This window comes from Bos taurus, chromosome 3, assembly GCF_002263795.3.
Source record: "Bos taurus isolate L1 Dominette 01449 registration number 42190680 breed Hereford chromosome 3, ARS-UCD2.0, whole genome shotgun sequence".
Classification (NCBI taxonomy): Eukaryota; Metazoa; Chordata; class Mammalia; order Artiodactyla; family Bovidae; genus Bos; species Bos taurus.
This window is the reverse complement of record NC_037330.1, coordinates 23,446,009-23,462,972: the sequence shown is the minus strand read 5'-3', so window position 1 is coordinate 23,462,972 and position 16,964 is coordinate 23,446,009. Positions and strand designations below refer to the sequence as shown.

General features: G+C 40.5%; 1 protein-coding gene across 1 annotated transcript; it reads right to left on the bottom strand.

Moving 5' to 3' along the window:
• Nucleotides 1–14,176: 14,176 nt before the first annotated feature.
• On the bottom strand, nt 14,177–16,759 carry LOC789334 (disintegrin and metalloproteinase domain-containing protein 30). The gene has a single exon (XM_002686117.6). It carries the CDS (start codon nt 16,566–16,568, stop codon nt 14,397–14,399), a length of 2,172 nt encoding a protein of 723 aa, XP_002686163.1. The 5' UTR covers nt 16,569–16,759; the 3' UTR covers nt 14,177–14,396.
• Nucleotides 16,760–16,964: the final 205 nt, after the last annotated feature.

The following is a 16,964-nucleotide window of genomic DNA, read 5'->3' as shown; positions in this document are numbered from 1 at the left end:
TTTGTTTCCTTTTTGTATGACAAAATTTATAATATGCAAGTTTGCTATCTGCCTCCTCCCTTTATGCACACGTCAAATGAGCAAACATTTGGCCATAACACAGATGGTCATGGAGTTGGTTCAATGTTTGTGAGTACAGCAACCTGAGAACCTCTTATCTGAAATAGCCCTAGGAATGCCTGGGCACAGTAGAGAGAAGGTGTTCAACTGGTTACTTTAGGATATGCACTTCCAAGATCAAAGTGATTGAAGAGGAACAAGACTTACAGAATGTCAAGGCCATAGGAGAATTTAGAGGTCATTGTTCCCTCCTCCTTATTTTATAAGAGAGATAGCAGAATCAAAGCAGGGATTAGACTTGACTTCTGCAGTCACAGTTCATTGGAGACTGTGTACAGTTGATGTTTTGTTTATGATGGAGAAATCACCTCCAGCCAGTTCAAATTCAAGTGGGCTTATTGAAAGTACAGATAGTGTCTTGCATAAATAAAGCATGGCTAGGCCTTGTGGCAGAGAAGGCAATGGCACCCCACTCCAGTACTCTTGCCTGGAAAATCCCATGGACAGAGGAGCCTGGAAGGCTGCAGTCCATGGGGTCGCTGAGGGTCGGACACGACTGAGCGACTTCACTTTCACTTTTCACTTTCATGCCTTGGAGAAGGAAATGGCAACCCACTCCAGTGTTCTTGCCTGGAGAATCCCAGGGATGGCGGAGCCTGGTGGGCTGCCGTCTATGGGGTCTCACAGAGTCGGATACGACTGAAGTGACTTAGCAGTAGCAGCAGGCCTTGTGGGCTCCCTGGGGAAATGAGAAGCCATTAGTGGCTGATGCAGATACTGACTCCAGGGTCATCCAATGGTCTATGGTTCCTTTTGGGCATTTTTTGCTTTTTCCCTTAGCTTGGCATTCTTTGTATGCTCCTCAGCACATAATTGAACATGACTGCCCCTGGCCCAATGCTACCTGACCCTTCAGGGTCAAATCTGAAAAGCCAGAAATGGCTTGCCTTTTCTAACATGTCTGTTGGAATGACAATTGCAAACTCTAACACCTTGACTCCTGGTTCAGTGATTTATGCTGAATTTTCTTTTCTGAATGTGAGCACAGATGATGGGAGAACTTAGACTCAGTCTTCTCAGTGCTAAGTCAGGGATAGTACTTGTTCTACCCTACAGGATTTGCTGATGATTAAACCCATCCAACACATGTAAAATCTATAGAACAATGCCTAGAAAGTGTATTAGTGCTGCTGCTGCTGCTGCTGCTGCTAAGTCGCTTCAGTCGTGTCTGACTCTTTTCGACCCCTGAGACGGCAGCCCACTAGGCTCTGCTGTCCCTGGGATTCTCCAGGCAAGAACACTGGAGTGGGTTGCCATTTTCTTCTCCAAGGCATGAAAGCAAAAAGTGAAAGTGAAGTTGCTCAGTAGTGTCCAACTCTGAGCAACCCCATAGACTGCAGCCTACCAGGCTCTTCCATCCATGGGATTTTCCAGGTAAGAGTACTGGAGTGAGGTGCCATTGCCTTCTCCATATTAGTGCTACCTAATGTATTAGCTCCTGGAGAAGGGAATGGCAACCTCCTCTAATATTCTTGCCTGGAGAATCCCATGGACAGAGGAGCCTAGCAGGCTTCAGTCCATGGGGTCACAAAGAGTTGGACACGACTGTGTGACTACCACCACCACTAATGTATTAGCTGGTATTCTTCTGTTGTTTTACTCTCATCATCCCTACCATTTGCTCTCCACACATCTCTGTCCTGCTTTGTGTCACTGAAGTCTGCTCTCCTTCAGATGCATGCCCTGGACTCCCTTGTTTGCAGGCTCTCAGTTAGGTTTGGCCAATGGAAGGCACCCGAGGGAGGCTGGAAAGTGAGAAGAGAGTGAAATCAGTTTATCCCTCTCTTTCCCTGCTCTGGTACTGAGCATCTGACAGTAGCTGCATCCTTCTGTTATTTCTGTGGCCCCTCTTCCCCAGTCCCAACTCTCAAGAAGTCTGTGTAGCAGTATTTATCTGTTTCTTTGCCTCCCACCAAGGCATTAAGTTATGCATGGATGAGAAGAGCACTGGTATCCAGAACAAAGCCTTGTGGTTGTATTGTCCATAGGCTGGAGGTGATGGTGGGAGATGCTAGCACAGATTTGGCTTCCAACGTCCATGATGTTGATGGGAATAATGGGATTCTGGAGGAACACAGGACAGGTGGAGGCACTTAACCCCCTAGAGACAAGGTGGGAGTAACTACCTGGAGAGACAGGGATATGTGGTGGTGATTAATCATCATACAGTCTCTAGGAGTGAAATAGACAAGAAGCCTGCTTCCCAGGTAGCGCTAGTTGTAAAGAACCCGCCTGCTAATGCAGGAGACAAAAGAGATGTGGGTTGGATTCCTGGGTGGGGAAGATCCCCTAAAAGAGGGCATGGCAAACCACTCCAGTATTCTTGCTTGAGAATCCTATGGACAGAGGAGCCTGGTGGGCTACTGGAGATCTATAGGGTTGTTGAGGTCCTTTAATGGACTGGAACCTGGTGGTCTGGAGTTGACCGATAAGAAAGTAAAGGAGAGAGAAAGAGGCTGATATTCCTTGGTTTACACAGAAAGCCAATAAAGCCCCTGCATGGGGCTTGCTCTGTTCACGGAGGCCTTAGGCGCCCTCTCGATGGGGTGAAGGCACAGAGCACCTTCTCGAGAGAGTCTTAGAAGCCCAGGCAGGAAAGTGAACTCAGAGGGCCTCTGCACTCCAGGGGATCAGCCTGAAAAAGAGGGAGAGGGAGAGGGGGAGGGGGAGGGGGAGGGGGAGGGGGAGGGGGAGGGGGAGGGGGAGGGGGAGAGGGAGAGGGAGAGGGAGAGAGAGACACGGGGACCAGAGCTCTGATGGAGCAAAGGTGTTTTAATCAACATGGTGTGGGCATATATACTGTCTTACAAGATAGTTATTCTCAGCAAAGATAAAGATTAAAATTCCTGACTTACAAAACATAGGCGATACATATTAAAGAGAGAGTTGTAAACAATCACTTTTACCATATGGTTCACAAGGAAGGAAGAGGGTACCTATCACTGTATAGAAAAACTAATGAAGGAAATGCCTGGATTCCTCAGCCCCCAGGAGAGGCTTGCCTCTCCTCTTAATTCCTGAGTATTCAGGAATTAATAAGGAACAGAGAATTCCTGACAGATCCAAAACAGCACACAGGAAGCCTCCTGTTAAATGCTTCCTGACATAGAGTCAAAAAAAGTCAGACACAACTGAAGTGACTAAGCAGGCAGGCACTACTTCAAATGGTTTGATTTACATAATAATTAGAAAAACTTTGGTTGAGGCAACAGCGACCTGATTGAGTCACTAAAGTAGAATCTGTGACCTCTCTTCCTGTTCTTAGACTTTGAACTCCTTGACTGAGAGGAGACTGAGAAGGAATGAACTCTGTGATGCAGCCGCAAAGGTACACTGTAAATCTTCCTCCAGGCCTTCTGCTGAGGGCTGTTGGTGTTTAGTTGCTCAGTCACATCCAACTCTTTGAGACCTTGTGGACTGTAGCCAGCCAGGTTCCTCTGTCTATGGGGTTTTCTGGGCAATATTACTGAAGTGGGTTGCCATTTCCTCCTCCAGGGTATCTTTCCGACACAGGGATAGAATCCACGTCTCCACTTCTCCGGTGTTGTAGATGGATTCTTTACCACTGAACCACCGGGGAAGTCTGTCAGCGGCCATTTCCTGAGGTGAGTGAGGAAAGAGAAATACCCAGATCTTCTAGGGTTTATTTAATTCTGGCTTTGAGTAATGCAAACGTAGGAGGATATGTAGTGGCTATGAAGATACGCCACTCATGTTTCAAGCTGCAGAAAACATGACTAATCAGCAACCCCAGCAAATGTCCTCAAAGTCCAGAGCTCTGACATCTTCCCAGGTTCAGGACTAGCCTGTGAAAAGAAAGCATTTACTTCTCTCCAACCGAACGCACGTGATGAAACTGTAAACTGTTTTCCTGTGGTAACTCTGACTTTTCTCCCCAATCTCTTTTGTTTCTGCATATTAACTTATTAAAAAGAGAATAGATATTTAGACTCCCATGAATCTTTCATTGACTCTTGCAGTAGGAGAGTGATGTCAAATTTCAGGTGTTCTTGTCTACTCTGTATCATGTGATTGATTCTTCCACAGGACCCACATGGTGCCAAATCTGTGTGTAGTTGCTCCTCTTAATAGACCACACTAATTAGCTGAGGAAGAAACAGACCCAATTCAACTCAGCATATAGGCATCCCTTCCCCATCATCTAGTACTTGTCACCACTCTAAGGTCTTTTTTATTTGCTTCGTTTCCTATTGTTGCATAACAAATTACCACAAACTTAAAGCTTTAGCAAGACTATTTATTATCTCACAGTTGTGATGGGTCAAAAGTCCAAAAGAATGTAGAAAAAGTCAAGTTAAACACAAAGAGAGTGGAGCAAAAGAGATAACAAAGAGCAGAAATCAATAAAATCAGAAATAAACAACAGAAAAAAAATCAAAAGTTTGGTTCATCAAAAGATGAACAAAACTGATAAACAGCTAGCAAATTAATCAAGAATTTAAAAGGTGATAGATTCTATATATATTAAAAAGATAAAAATTACAATGAAAAACTTTATGCCCATAAATGCAACAACAGATAAAATGGACAAATCTCTTGAAAAATATAATTCACCAAAAATGATCAGAGAAATATATAGTAATAATTTTCCTCTGTATATGAAAGAAGTTGCATTCATAATAAATAAAAACCTAAAACAAAATGAAATCCATTCCCAGATCATTTCTTATTGAATTCTTCCATTTATTTAAGGAAGAAATGATAGAAATATTACATAAATTATTTCTGAGAATAGAGAGGGAAGAAACTTCCTAACTCATCTATAAGAAAAAACATTATACACAATTATTTCTCAAACACACATATGAAAAATCCTCTACAATTATTAACAAATCAAATCCAGACATATATGAGGGGTATAATAAGTACATCCAGAACAAGCCTGATTTATCCATAATTGCAAAGTTTGTTCAACATTTGAAAACTAATCAATATTATTCACTCTATTAACATAATGAAGTAAAATGTTACACAAATCATTTCAATAGATGAAGAAAAAGCATTCAACAACACCAGAACTCATTGATACTTTTAGAAAGCTACTCTCCACAACCAGGAATAAGATAAACTTCTTCAATCTGACAAAATGTACCTATGAAGAACATACAGGTAATACCATGGCTAAAGATAAAGTGCTGCAAGCTTTCCACCAAAGACAGGGAACAATGTAAGAATGTCTGCGATCATCACATTTATTCAATACTATTCTGGGGACCTTAGCCAATGGGGAAAAATAAAGAGAAATAAAGGGGTTCCCTGGTGGTTCAGATGGTAAAGAATCTGCCTGCAATGCAGAAGACTTGGATTTGATCCCTGGGTTGGGAAGATCCCCTGGAGAAGGGAATGGCAACCTACTCCAGTATTCTTGCCTGGAGAATTCCATGGACAAAGGAGCCCAGTAGGCTACAGTCCAGGCTGCTGCAAAGAGTCAGACATGGCAGAGTAACTAATGCTTTCAAAGAGAAATAAAATGAAATAAAGTGTGGGAAATGAAATAAAACTGTCTGTTTGCAGAAAACAGACATATAGAAAATTCTAAGAAATCTTAAAATTATTAGTATTAATTTTTAAGTTTATCAAGGTCAGAAGATTCCAAGTCTATGTACAAAAAAATAAAATTCTCAACAAATAAAGAGATATAACATGTAGAATAAATGGAAGGGGACTTTCCTGGTGGTCCAGTGGTTTAAACTTCTCCTTCCAGTGCAGGGGGTGCAGGTTTGATCTCTGGTCGGGAAAATAAGATTCCAGATGCCTCAGAACCAAAATATCAAAAAATATAAAACAGAAGCAGTTTTGTAATAAATTCAATTAAGACTTTTAAAATGGTCCACATCAAAAAAAAAAAAAAAAAACAAAACAAAAAACACTGAACTAAACAAAAAGAAAACTTAAAAGGCTTCATTATTATCAAACTGTTGTTTAGTGGCTAAGTCGTGTCTGACTCTCCCCATGGACTGTAGCCCAGTCTCCTCTGTCCATGGAATTTTCCAGGCAAGAATATACTGGAGTGCATAGCCATTCCTTTCTTTAGGGGATTTTCCTGACCCAGAAATCGAACCCAGGTCTCCTGCATTGCAGATGGATTCTTTACCCTTGAGCCAACTGTGAAGCCCAGTGTTATCAAATACATCCTTTTATTCTTTACATTTCCTGGGTGTCCAGTGTTAGTTGAAAAATGTGTTCCTAAGTCACCATTATTGATATACTTTCTTAAATATTCTTGGAAGTTTAAAATTTTTAAATTAAAAAATTTATATTTAAGGTTTAAATCCATTTAGAATTTTTTTCTTTTTGAGTATGAAGAGGCAAAGCTCCCACATTATTTCCTTCCAGATAAATAGATATCTAATTGTGCCAGCATTGGTTATTTTTTAAAATTATATTTTCTTACCAATATGATATGTCATTATCACATATCAATTTTTATAGACTATGATCTACTTCTGAGTTCTCCATACACTCCCACTTGCCTACTTATTTATATGACAATACCATGCTATTGTTCTTTTCAGAAAACTAAAATATTGTTGATGTACAATATTATGTCACTTTCAAGTACACTACATAATGACTTGACATTTACAAACATAATGAAAAGATCACACGATAAGTCTAGTAACCATCTGTCCCCGTAAAAAGTTAGTACATTAATACAGACAATATTCCTTATGTTGTACAATGTATCCCTGTGACTTATGTAATGGAACTTTATACTTCTTAATTTCCTTCACCTATTCTGTCCACCTCTCATTCCCTTCCTTCTGGCCACTACCCATTTGTCCTTTGTATCTATAGGTCTATTTTAACTTTGTTTTGTTCTCATGTTTTGGTTTTTAGACTCCATGTGCAAGAGAAATCATGTGGTATTTGTCTCTATCTGACTTATATCACTTAGCATATCCTCTGTATCTATCCATGTTGTTGCAAATGGCACGATCTCATTCTTTTTGGGGCTGAGTCATATTACACTGTATACATGTATATACATCCTTTCTTTTTTCCTATTCACCTACTGATGAATACTTAGATTGCTTCCATATCTTGGCTATTATAAATGATGCTGCAATAAACATTAGAATCTATATATCTTTTTGAATTAGTGTTTTTGTCTTTTTGGGGTATGTATGTATATATATATGTGTATATATATATATATATATATGTATACCCAGAATGAAATTGCTGGATTACATGGCGGGTAAATTTTTAATAGTTTGAGGAAGCTCCACCCTGTTTTTCATGGGAATTGTTTTTCACAATTCCAATTGTATCAATTTACAATTCCACCATCAGTACACAAGGGTACCCTTTTCTCCACATCATCATCAGTACTTGTTATTTGTTGTCCTTATTATGATGGCCATTCTGATAGGTGTAAGGTGGTATCTCATTGTGGTTTTGATTTGCATTTCCTTGATGATTAGTGATGCTGAGTATCTTTTCTTGTGTCTGTTGGCCATCTTATGTTTTCTCTGTAAAAATATCTATTTGAGTCTTCTGCCTGTCCTTTAATTGGGTTGTTTATTTTTATGTTGATTTGAATGGGTTCTTTGTATATTTGTATATTTATTTGTTTTTAATTGGAGCATAATTGCTTTCAATGCTGTGTTGGTTTCTGCTGTACAACACAAATTAGCTATAATTTTGTATATATGCCCTCTCTCTGGAGCTTCCCTCCCTCCTCCCTTCCCACCACTCCAGGTCATTTCAGAGTGCCAGGCTGGGCTCCTTATCTTATATAGCAGCCTCCCACTAGCTCTCTATTTTACACATGATAGTGTATATATCGTGCAGTCATCTTCTCCTGCAAGAACACCAAAATCACAACTAGCTGGACAACCATCGACAGGAGGGTGTTGGAACCCACAAAAAAAAAAAAACAAAAACAAAAACAAAGATATCCCACACCCAAGGACAAGGGAGAAGCTGAAACAAGACAGCAGGCGAGTTCGAGAGAATAGCAAGGAGAGATAAGAAAGCTTTCTTAGGTGAACAATGCAAAGAAAAACAGAGGAAAACAATAAAATGGGAAAGACTAGAGATCTCTTTAAGAAAATTGGAGATATCAAAGAAACATTTCATGCAAAGATGGGCATAATAAAGGACAGAAATGGCAAAGACCTAATAGAAGCAAAATAGATTAATAAGACATGGCAAGAATACACAGAACTATGCATAAAAGGTATGAATGACCGGGGAACCACTCTGGTGTGGTCATTCACCTAGAACTGGACATCCTAGAGTGTGAAGTCAAATGGGCCTTAGGAAGCATTGCTATGAATATAGCTAGTGAATTTCTAGCTGAACTATTTCAAATCCTAAAAGATGATACTGTTAAAAGTGCTGCACTTAATATGTCAACAAATTTGGAAAACTCAGCAGTAGCCACAGGAATGGAAAAGATCAGTTTTCATTTCAATCCCAAAGAAAAGCAATGCCAAAGAATGTTCCAACTGCCATACATTTGTGCTCGTTTCACATGCTAGCAAGGTAATGCTGAAAGTCCTTCAACCCAGGGTCAGCAGTAAGGGAACTGAGAACTTTCAGATGTACAAACTGGATTTAGAAAATGAAGAGGAAACAGAGATCAAATTGCCAACGTCTGTTGGATCATAGGAAAAGCACGGGAGTGCCAAAAAAAATCTACTTCTGCTTCATTGATTACACTAAAGCCTTTGATTGTATAGATCACAACCAACTGTGGAAAATTCTTAAAGAGATGAGAATACCAGACCACCTTACCTGTCTCCTGAGAAACCTGTATGCAGGTCAAGAAGCAACAGTTAGAACCAGACATGGTTCAAAATTGAGAAAGGAGTATGTCAAGGCTGTATATTATCACCCTGCTTCTTTAACTTATATGTAGAGTAAATCATGTGAAATGCTAGGCAGGATGACTCACAACCTGGAATCAAGATTGCTGGGAGAAATATCAACAAACTCAGATATGCAGATGACACCACTCTAATGGCAGAAAGCGAAGAGGAACTAAAAGACCTCTTGATGAAGGTAAAAGAGGAGACTGAAAAAGCTGACTTAAAACTCATCATTCAAAAAACTAAGATCATGGGATCTAGTCCATCACTTCTTGGCAAATAGATGGGGGAAAAATGGGAACAGTGACAGACTTTATTTTCTTGGGCTCCAAAATCACTGTGGATGGCAACTGCAGTCACAAAATTAAAAGATGCTTACTGCTTGGAAGAAAATCTATGACAAACCTAGACAGTATATATTTAAAAGCAGAGACATCACTTTGCCAACAAAGGTCCATATAGTCAAAGTTACAGTTTTTCTAGTAGTCATATATGGATGTGAGAATTTGACCATAAAGAAGGCTGAGTGCCGAAGAATTGATGCTTTCAAAGTGGTGTTGGAGAAGACTCTTGAGAGTCCCTTGGACAGCAAGGAGATCAAACTAGTCAATCCTAAAGGAAATCAACCCTGAATATTCATTGGAAGGACTGATGCTGAAGCTGAAGCTCCAATACTTTGGTCACCTCATGCGAAGAGCTAACTCATTGGAAAAGACCCTGGTGCTGGAAAAGATTGAGGGCAAGAGGAGAAGGGGATGACAGAGGATAAGATGGTTGGATGGCATCAGACTCAATGGACATGAGTTTGAGAAAACTCTGGGAGATGGTGAAGGACAGGGAAGCCTGGTGTGCTGCAGTTCATGGCGGTCACAAAGAGTTGGACACGACTGAGCGACTGAACAATTGCAACAAATACTACTTTGGGAATTGTTTTCCCAGTTTGGCAATGTATATATGTATCTCTTACTATATTACTTGTCCTCATACTATAACTTACTATTAACATGATAAACCTCCTTATTTCTTACTTACTAAAGTGCAGATTGCTTATTTTTCCAGCCAATCCTCTGAACCTGAAACTGAAAGTAAGTCTTTTATCAGACACCTAAATCCTCAGCAGAACATGCAAATGTCAAATATTCATTTTTTATGGCTAAGCAATATTCCATTCTATCTATCTATATGTATGTATACATATTATATATACCACATCCTCTTTATCTATATATCTGTTGCTGGATACTTAAGTTGCTTTCATATATAGGTTCTTTTTAAATTTAAATTTACATTTAATAGAATTCATTCATTATAAATGCATGATTCAATGACTTTTAGTAAATTCATAGAGTTGTAAAACCATCACCATAGTCCAGTTCTATAATATTTTCCTTACCTCTTTAATTTCCCTCCTCATTTGATTCTTCTGCAGTCAATTTCTACTCCTTCCCCAAACCTCAAGCAATCTCTGCTTTCTGTCTATAAATCTTTTCTGTATGTTTTGTATAAATTGAATAAGATAATATATATTCTATTACAACTGGCTTCTTTCCCTTAGCATAATGTTTTTGAAGTTCATTTATGTTCTAACGTGTATCAGATTTTGTTGCTTTTTATTACTGAGAGGAATTCCTTTGTATAGAAATACCGTATTTGCTTATCCATTGATCAGTTGATGGGTATTTGAGTTGTTTACAGCTTTTGGCTCTTACGAATAATGCTTCTTTGAACATTCCCAAACAAATCTTGTGTGAACCTATATTTTCATTTCTCTTGAAGATATTCATAGGAGTGGAGGTACTGGATCATTTGGTAAGGCTACATTTGACTTTTAAGAAACTGTCAAAGTGTTTTCCAAAGTGGATATATCATTTTACATTCCAACCAGAAATGTATGAGGGTCTGGTTTCTCACGTTCTTAGCAACACCTGGTATTGTCTGTCTTTTTTAAAAAGCATAACCCCATTCGTTGATGTAAAGTGATATCTGAGTGTGATTTTAATTTGTACTTTCCTAATAACTAGTGCATCTGCAATGCAGAAGACATGGATTTGATCCTTGGATCAGGAAGACCCCCTGGAGAAGGAAATGGCAACCCACTCCAGTATTCTTGCCTGATAAATCCCATGGACAGAGGAGCCTGGCAGGCTACAGTCCATGTGGTTGCAAACGAGTCAGAAATGACTTAGTGACTAAACAACAACAATAACTAATGATATTGAGTAACTTTTCATGTGTTTTTATCCAAGCCTTCTGCTGATCTTTAAAACTGGGTTGCTTCTTATCATTGAGTTAAAATAATTCTTTATATTTTATAAATAGAAGTGTTTTATCAGATAAATGGTTCGCAAACACTTCCTGCCAGTCTGTCATTTGTATTTTCCTTCTCATAATGTTTTTTTGAAACATAAAAGTTTTTAATTCAATGAAGTTCAAATTTTTTTTCTATTATGGCTTATGCTTTTGGTGTAGTGTCTTACCAATCTTTGCTTAACCCCAAATCACAGAGTTTTTCTCCTTTGTATTTGTTGTTGTTGTTTAGTCGCTAAGTCGTGTCAGACTTTTTTGAGACCCCTTGGACTGTAGCTCGCCAGAATCCTCTGTCCTTGAGATTTCCCGGGCAAGAATACTGGTGTGGATTGCCACTGCTTTCTCCAGCGTATCTTCCTGACCCAGGGAGCAAACCTGTGTCTCCTGCATTTCGGGGTGGATTCTTTACCACCTAGCCACTTGGGATCCCTATTTGTATTTACTGGGACATTTTATACTTCTAAAAAAGAGTTGTGTTTCTGTACACCAACAGTAAAGTACTGGAAAGAGAAATTCTTCATTTGGAAAAACATGACTGAGTCTAGAGGGCATTATGCTAGGTGAAAAGAAACACAGAGATATACAAGCACTATATGGTATGATTAATTTGTGAAACAAAACAAAATACCATAGTCATATAAACCAAATAGCATGGTGGTTGCCAGGGGCAGGGTAGAGGGGAAAATGGGTAGATATAAGTCAAAGAGTATAATCTTTCAGTTATAATTAAGATAAGTTCTGAAGATCTAATGTATAGTATGGTAAACATACTTCATAATACAGTATTTTATACCTGATATTTGCTGAGTTGCTTGTAGGCATTCAGACTCCCTTAAAACAATTTAACTATGTGAGATGATGGATGTATTAATTATTTGATCTTGGTAGTTATTCTAAAATGTTAATGCATATAAAATCATCACATTGTACAACATAAATACATGTTAATATATTTGTCAATTATTCCTCAATATGGTAGGAAAAATGGTTAATATGATATATCACAATTAAAAAATTTTTTTTAATTTACTAGGGTGTAGTGCTAAAGAATACACCTGCCAATGGTGGATATGTGGTTCAATCCCTGAGTTGGGAAGATCCCCTGGGGAGGGAAATGGCAACCTACTCCTCTTGCCTGGGAAATTCCATGATCAGAGGAATCTGGTGGATTACAGTCCATGGGAATCACAAAGTCAGATACAACTTAGCAATTAAAACAACAGCAACAAAATATCCTTAGAGTTTCTAAATAAATCCTTCTCGCTAAATTAAATTTCCTGATAGTCATATAATGCTCTCTTGATAATGTCATTACAGATCTGTTATGTAATATTTTAAAAGTTCTTTTTAAAATTAATTAATTTATTTTTAATTGAAAGGTAATTGCTTTACAAAATTGTGTTGGTTTGAACCAAACATCAACATTGTTTCCCTCAATTTGTTTTTTGGAAAACTGCTGCCTCATAGAGCTATATTCAGGACTATCCACATTAACACTGATGAAGTGCTAAGAACATTGCCTGCCACACAGTCAAGCCACAATAAATGGTAGCCACCATTACCAGTATTGCAACTATAACTAGAAGTGCTTGCTTTTTAAGGACATTTTCTGATGGCCAAGCTTGATAAATCTTAAAAAATTATAATCACAAGAATGGGGTTATCTTGGTCTTTCTCCCCTGAGAAAGAAGAATCCCCAAGTAGTCAGGGCTCACTCTTTACCACGAACCTCCCATGACATCTTAAGTCAGAACTATGTGGCTAAAAAAAGAAGAGTCTGGAGTGGGGTATAGTTGACCTGCAGTGCTGGCTAGGGGAGCATGAGCCCCACGGAAGCTAAGGGAACAGCAGGAGGGTTCAGCCCCAAACAAGACCAAAACACTTCGGCTGTCAATGGGCTGGGATGATGACCAAGAGGTGGTCACTGACTCTTCTGAAGGGGCCACTCAGTCCTCCTCTCCTCCCAGCCAAAGCACCAGGCAGAGGGGTGCTTGGAGGCAGACATGGGTGTACTTGGGATGAAAGGTGTTCCTCACTGCCCTCTGCTCTCTTTAGTGGTGTGGCAAACCTAAGGCCAGATGTCCCCCAGCACACATTCACAAAAGTCTTGTCCCTGCAAGCAGAAATCCAAAGCACAGACTTCCATTAAGGGTCTTCCCCACAGGATACTTCCAGGTCTTGTCATCATTTGTAGACTGTGGTACAATGCAGGAGTTATGATAGATTAGAGCCCTCAACCCAACTGAGGCCAACCCAAACACTGAGTCAGAGACCTGATTTCTAAAGAGCTACAGCAAACCGCACAGTCACTGTAACAGAGGAAGATCCTTAACTGAGGGACTCCCCTTGTAAACTATCACTTTGCTACTGCTAAGTCACTTCAGTCGTGTCCAACTCTGTGTGACCCCATAGATGGCAGCCCACCAGGCTCCCCCATCCCTGGGATTCTCCAGGCAAGAACACTGGAGTGGGTTGCCATTTCCTTCTCCAATGCATGAAAGTGAAAAGTGAAAGTCAAGTCATTCAGTCGTGTCCAACTCTTAACCACCCCATGGACTGCAGCCTACCAGGCTCCTCTGCCCATGGGATTTTCCAGGCAAGAGTACTGGAGTGGGGTGCCATTGCCTTCTCTGAAGTATCATTTTATATATATGTATATATATATAATATGGCAATCAATATTTATAGATCAGTGTGGAGCACAGACACATGATTTTTATTGATGACAGTGAGGGAGGCAGAGGGAAAGGGAGACAATGGCTTTGTTTGCTGGGAACTGAGAGACAGGATTTTGCCCTGATATCCACTGTAATTCTATGAAACTCACAATGCGAGTGTTCAGAACAGCTCCCAGGGCATTCTTTTAAGGATATTCAAAACGTGAACAGACACTAAAGGGAAAGTCAAATAGGAAAAGAAAATGCATTGATTTGATTCCAAATGAAGAATACCATTTATTTCCTTATCAAAACCTCAAAAAGTTAAGATAAATTGAAAGAGGAATGAAGATTGGTTTGGATAAATGAGAAGCTTGTTCAATTTATGACCATGTGTAATAAAAGTAGAGTGTCAATTGCCTGATTACTTTTCTGGTGTTTTTTTCTATTTCTGCCTTGTTCTACAACAGGGTTAAAGGGTGGTATTTCTTTCTCTTTGGATTAGATTCCTATGATTTTTCCTGTAAAACACAACAATCACTGAGATAATTAAGAAAATAAGGCGCATTAATATAAGAATCACAACCTGAAGAGAGATGGGCATGTTTTTCCTTAGTGGTCCTGGAGGCCCACTGTCGATGCTTCCTCCATATCCTACCTCCTCACAGAGCGGAGGGGCCCAGCCATACATGCAGTGGCAGTTTCTGTTGCTGTTGCAAACTCCTCGGCGGTTGCACTTCTCAGGGAAACAGTCAAAATTCAGGATTGAGCTATTCACACAATTTCTATTAAAACATACCCGCTCCTTACCACAGGAGGTACCATCATTTATCACACCCAGGTCACGTAACCCCATAGGTACCATGGCTAGATGATAGCCAATGCCCCAGCACATGAGATTTTCTTTATGCAGATGAGTGGATATTAGGATGGTGTGATCTGGCATATCAGGGAGGGTTTCGACATTTATACACTGTAGCCTGCCACATAAGGATCTTTCTTTGGGACACTTTTTATACTCACGAACTCCTAAAATCCCACAGTTCCCATATTGATCACCTATTACATTAACTGCATCATAGCACTGATGAGGAGCCCCCAAAGCATCAGCCCCAAAAATGTTTTGGCACTGCATAGTCCTGGATTGGCAGCCCTTTCTGACACAACGGGACCTGTACTTGCAAGGGGTTCCATCCTGCTTATAAGTATCACTTGGACAGAAAGCTGAGGTCCCATTGCAGTACTCTGCAAGGTCACATTCATTTTCTTCCACCCGACACATGTATCCAGATGGACGAAACTGACATTTATGACAGCAAAGTCCAGTGCTACAGTTGGCTCCTTCTTTGAATTTACAATCTGGTTGACAACACCCATCTTCTTCACACTCCTCTCCTGAACCACAATCACATTCCTCATTCTCTTCCACAATTTTGTTTCCACATCTCTTAACCACATAGCCTAGGCCTGGGAGATTATTTAGACAGTTTAATCCTGAATTTACATGTGAATAAAATTCGGCATAACTACAATTACTAAACCCAGTTCGTCCAGTGCCCATGATACAACTATGCCTACCCTTACACTGGCAGTATTCATAATCATGGGTCATTCCCACACTATGGCCCAGAACATGAGCAGTCCAAGTGGCAGGGCCAAGGATGTTTCTATCTAGCACAGAACTTGTAGATCCAGAAGGCATCATACTACATACACTTCCCCAGTGATGAGCAAGTGCATCCTTAAACTTTTTGTGAACATACAGGTGTGCCCAATCTGCTGGAATCCGAACACGTAGGTCACGTGACCTGTACTTCACAAACTGGCCTAAAACTTGTGATAGCTGTCCAAAATTAAGTCTTATTTTGTCTCTGTCTGTCCATACTTCAACAGCTAATAGCTGTATTCTCATACGGACATCTTGAAAGTAAGAGTCTGCAATTGAAGTCAGAAGAATGGCATCATTTATGATTTGAGTAAGATTGGAGTTCAAATATAAATACCTACTGTTATCAAAGACCAGGGCTAATTCCAAGTACTTTTGGTGCACATATGACTCAGTGAAATCTGGAGTCCTAGCCATGTTCTCATGCTGGGCCATCTGCTCTACTGTTTCATCATTAGTTAAGCCACAGAAATCAGAGGGAAATTCCTCCTCTTTCTCCAGGAGATATACCACGTGCTCAAACTGGGAAGAAGCCTTGCGGGGCTCGATTTGGTAATGATTGGCATCAATTTTCAGGATGCCCCGGAGACCTCCCATGCATGTACTTATCGTAGCTTGAGAATCCGGATTTCCTTCAACCAAGCCCATATAGTTGCAGTCACTGGGTATATAAGGGTGATCTTCTAAGAGTCTCCCCTGTTCTGTGAAGGAGAAAACCTGCAAATTCCGAGGCAACAGAAACCTCTTGGGCCACAGATGAACAACACGGTTCCTGCCTTTTACCTTCAGGAGGTAGGACACGTGCCTGGCCGCTCTCTGCTCCCTTCCACGGAAGCTCAGCTTCTTGGGAATGGTGATTTCATAGGAGTCAAAGCCCCACTCAGGGTGAAAATGTAAATCCTTGCCAAGAGAGTCAACCAGGAGCACCGCCAGGACTAGCGACCGGCCTGGGGAGAGGCAGGTCCTCACTGACCTCATGGCACAGCCTGTTCCCTACTGACTCAGTCCCTGCCACTGTGGCCTTGAGAGTCAGCCTTCCAGGGACCTCCGCTAGAGGCGCTGGGAGCAGTGCGTGCAAAGCTCGCTGGTGCGGTGCTTGGGAGCGCAGCCCTGGGCCAGGCTGGGTCAGGCTGAGGCTACTGATTTCCCCTGCAGCTGCACGCCCCGCCCAACGCATCTAGTTCGTTCTCTGGGCGGTGCCGTTGGGCGCACGTGGAAGAATCCAAGGAAGGTGCGCGAGAGAAAAATGAAAAGCGAGGCTGCTTGCAGGCTGGTGGGAGAAGGCAAGAGAGCAGCTTGAGAAAGGGAAAAGGACTAAAGAGTAAGAAGAACAGAGAACTTGACAAAGGCTCAGTGTATCTTGGGCTATTTCTT

Coding starts and splice junctions, on each gene's coding strand:
- LOC789334 (XM_002686117.6), bottom strand. CDS start 16,568: ATGAGGTCAGTGAGGACCTGCCTCTCCCCAGGCCGGTCGCTAGTCCTG.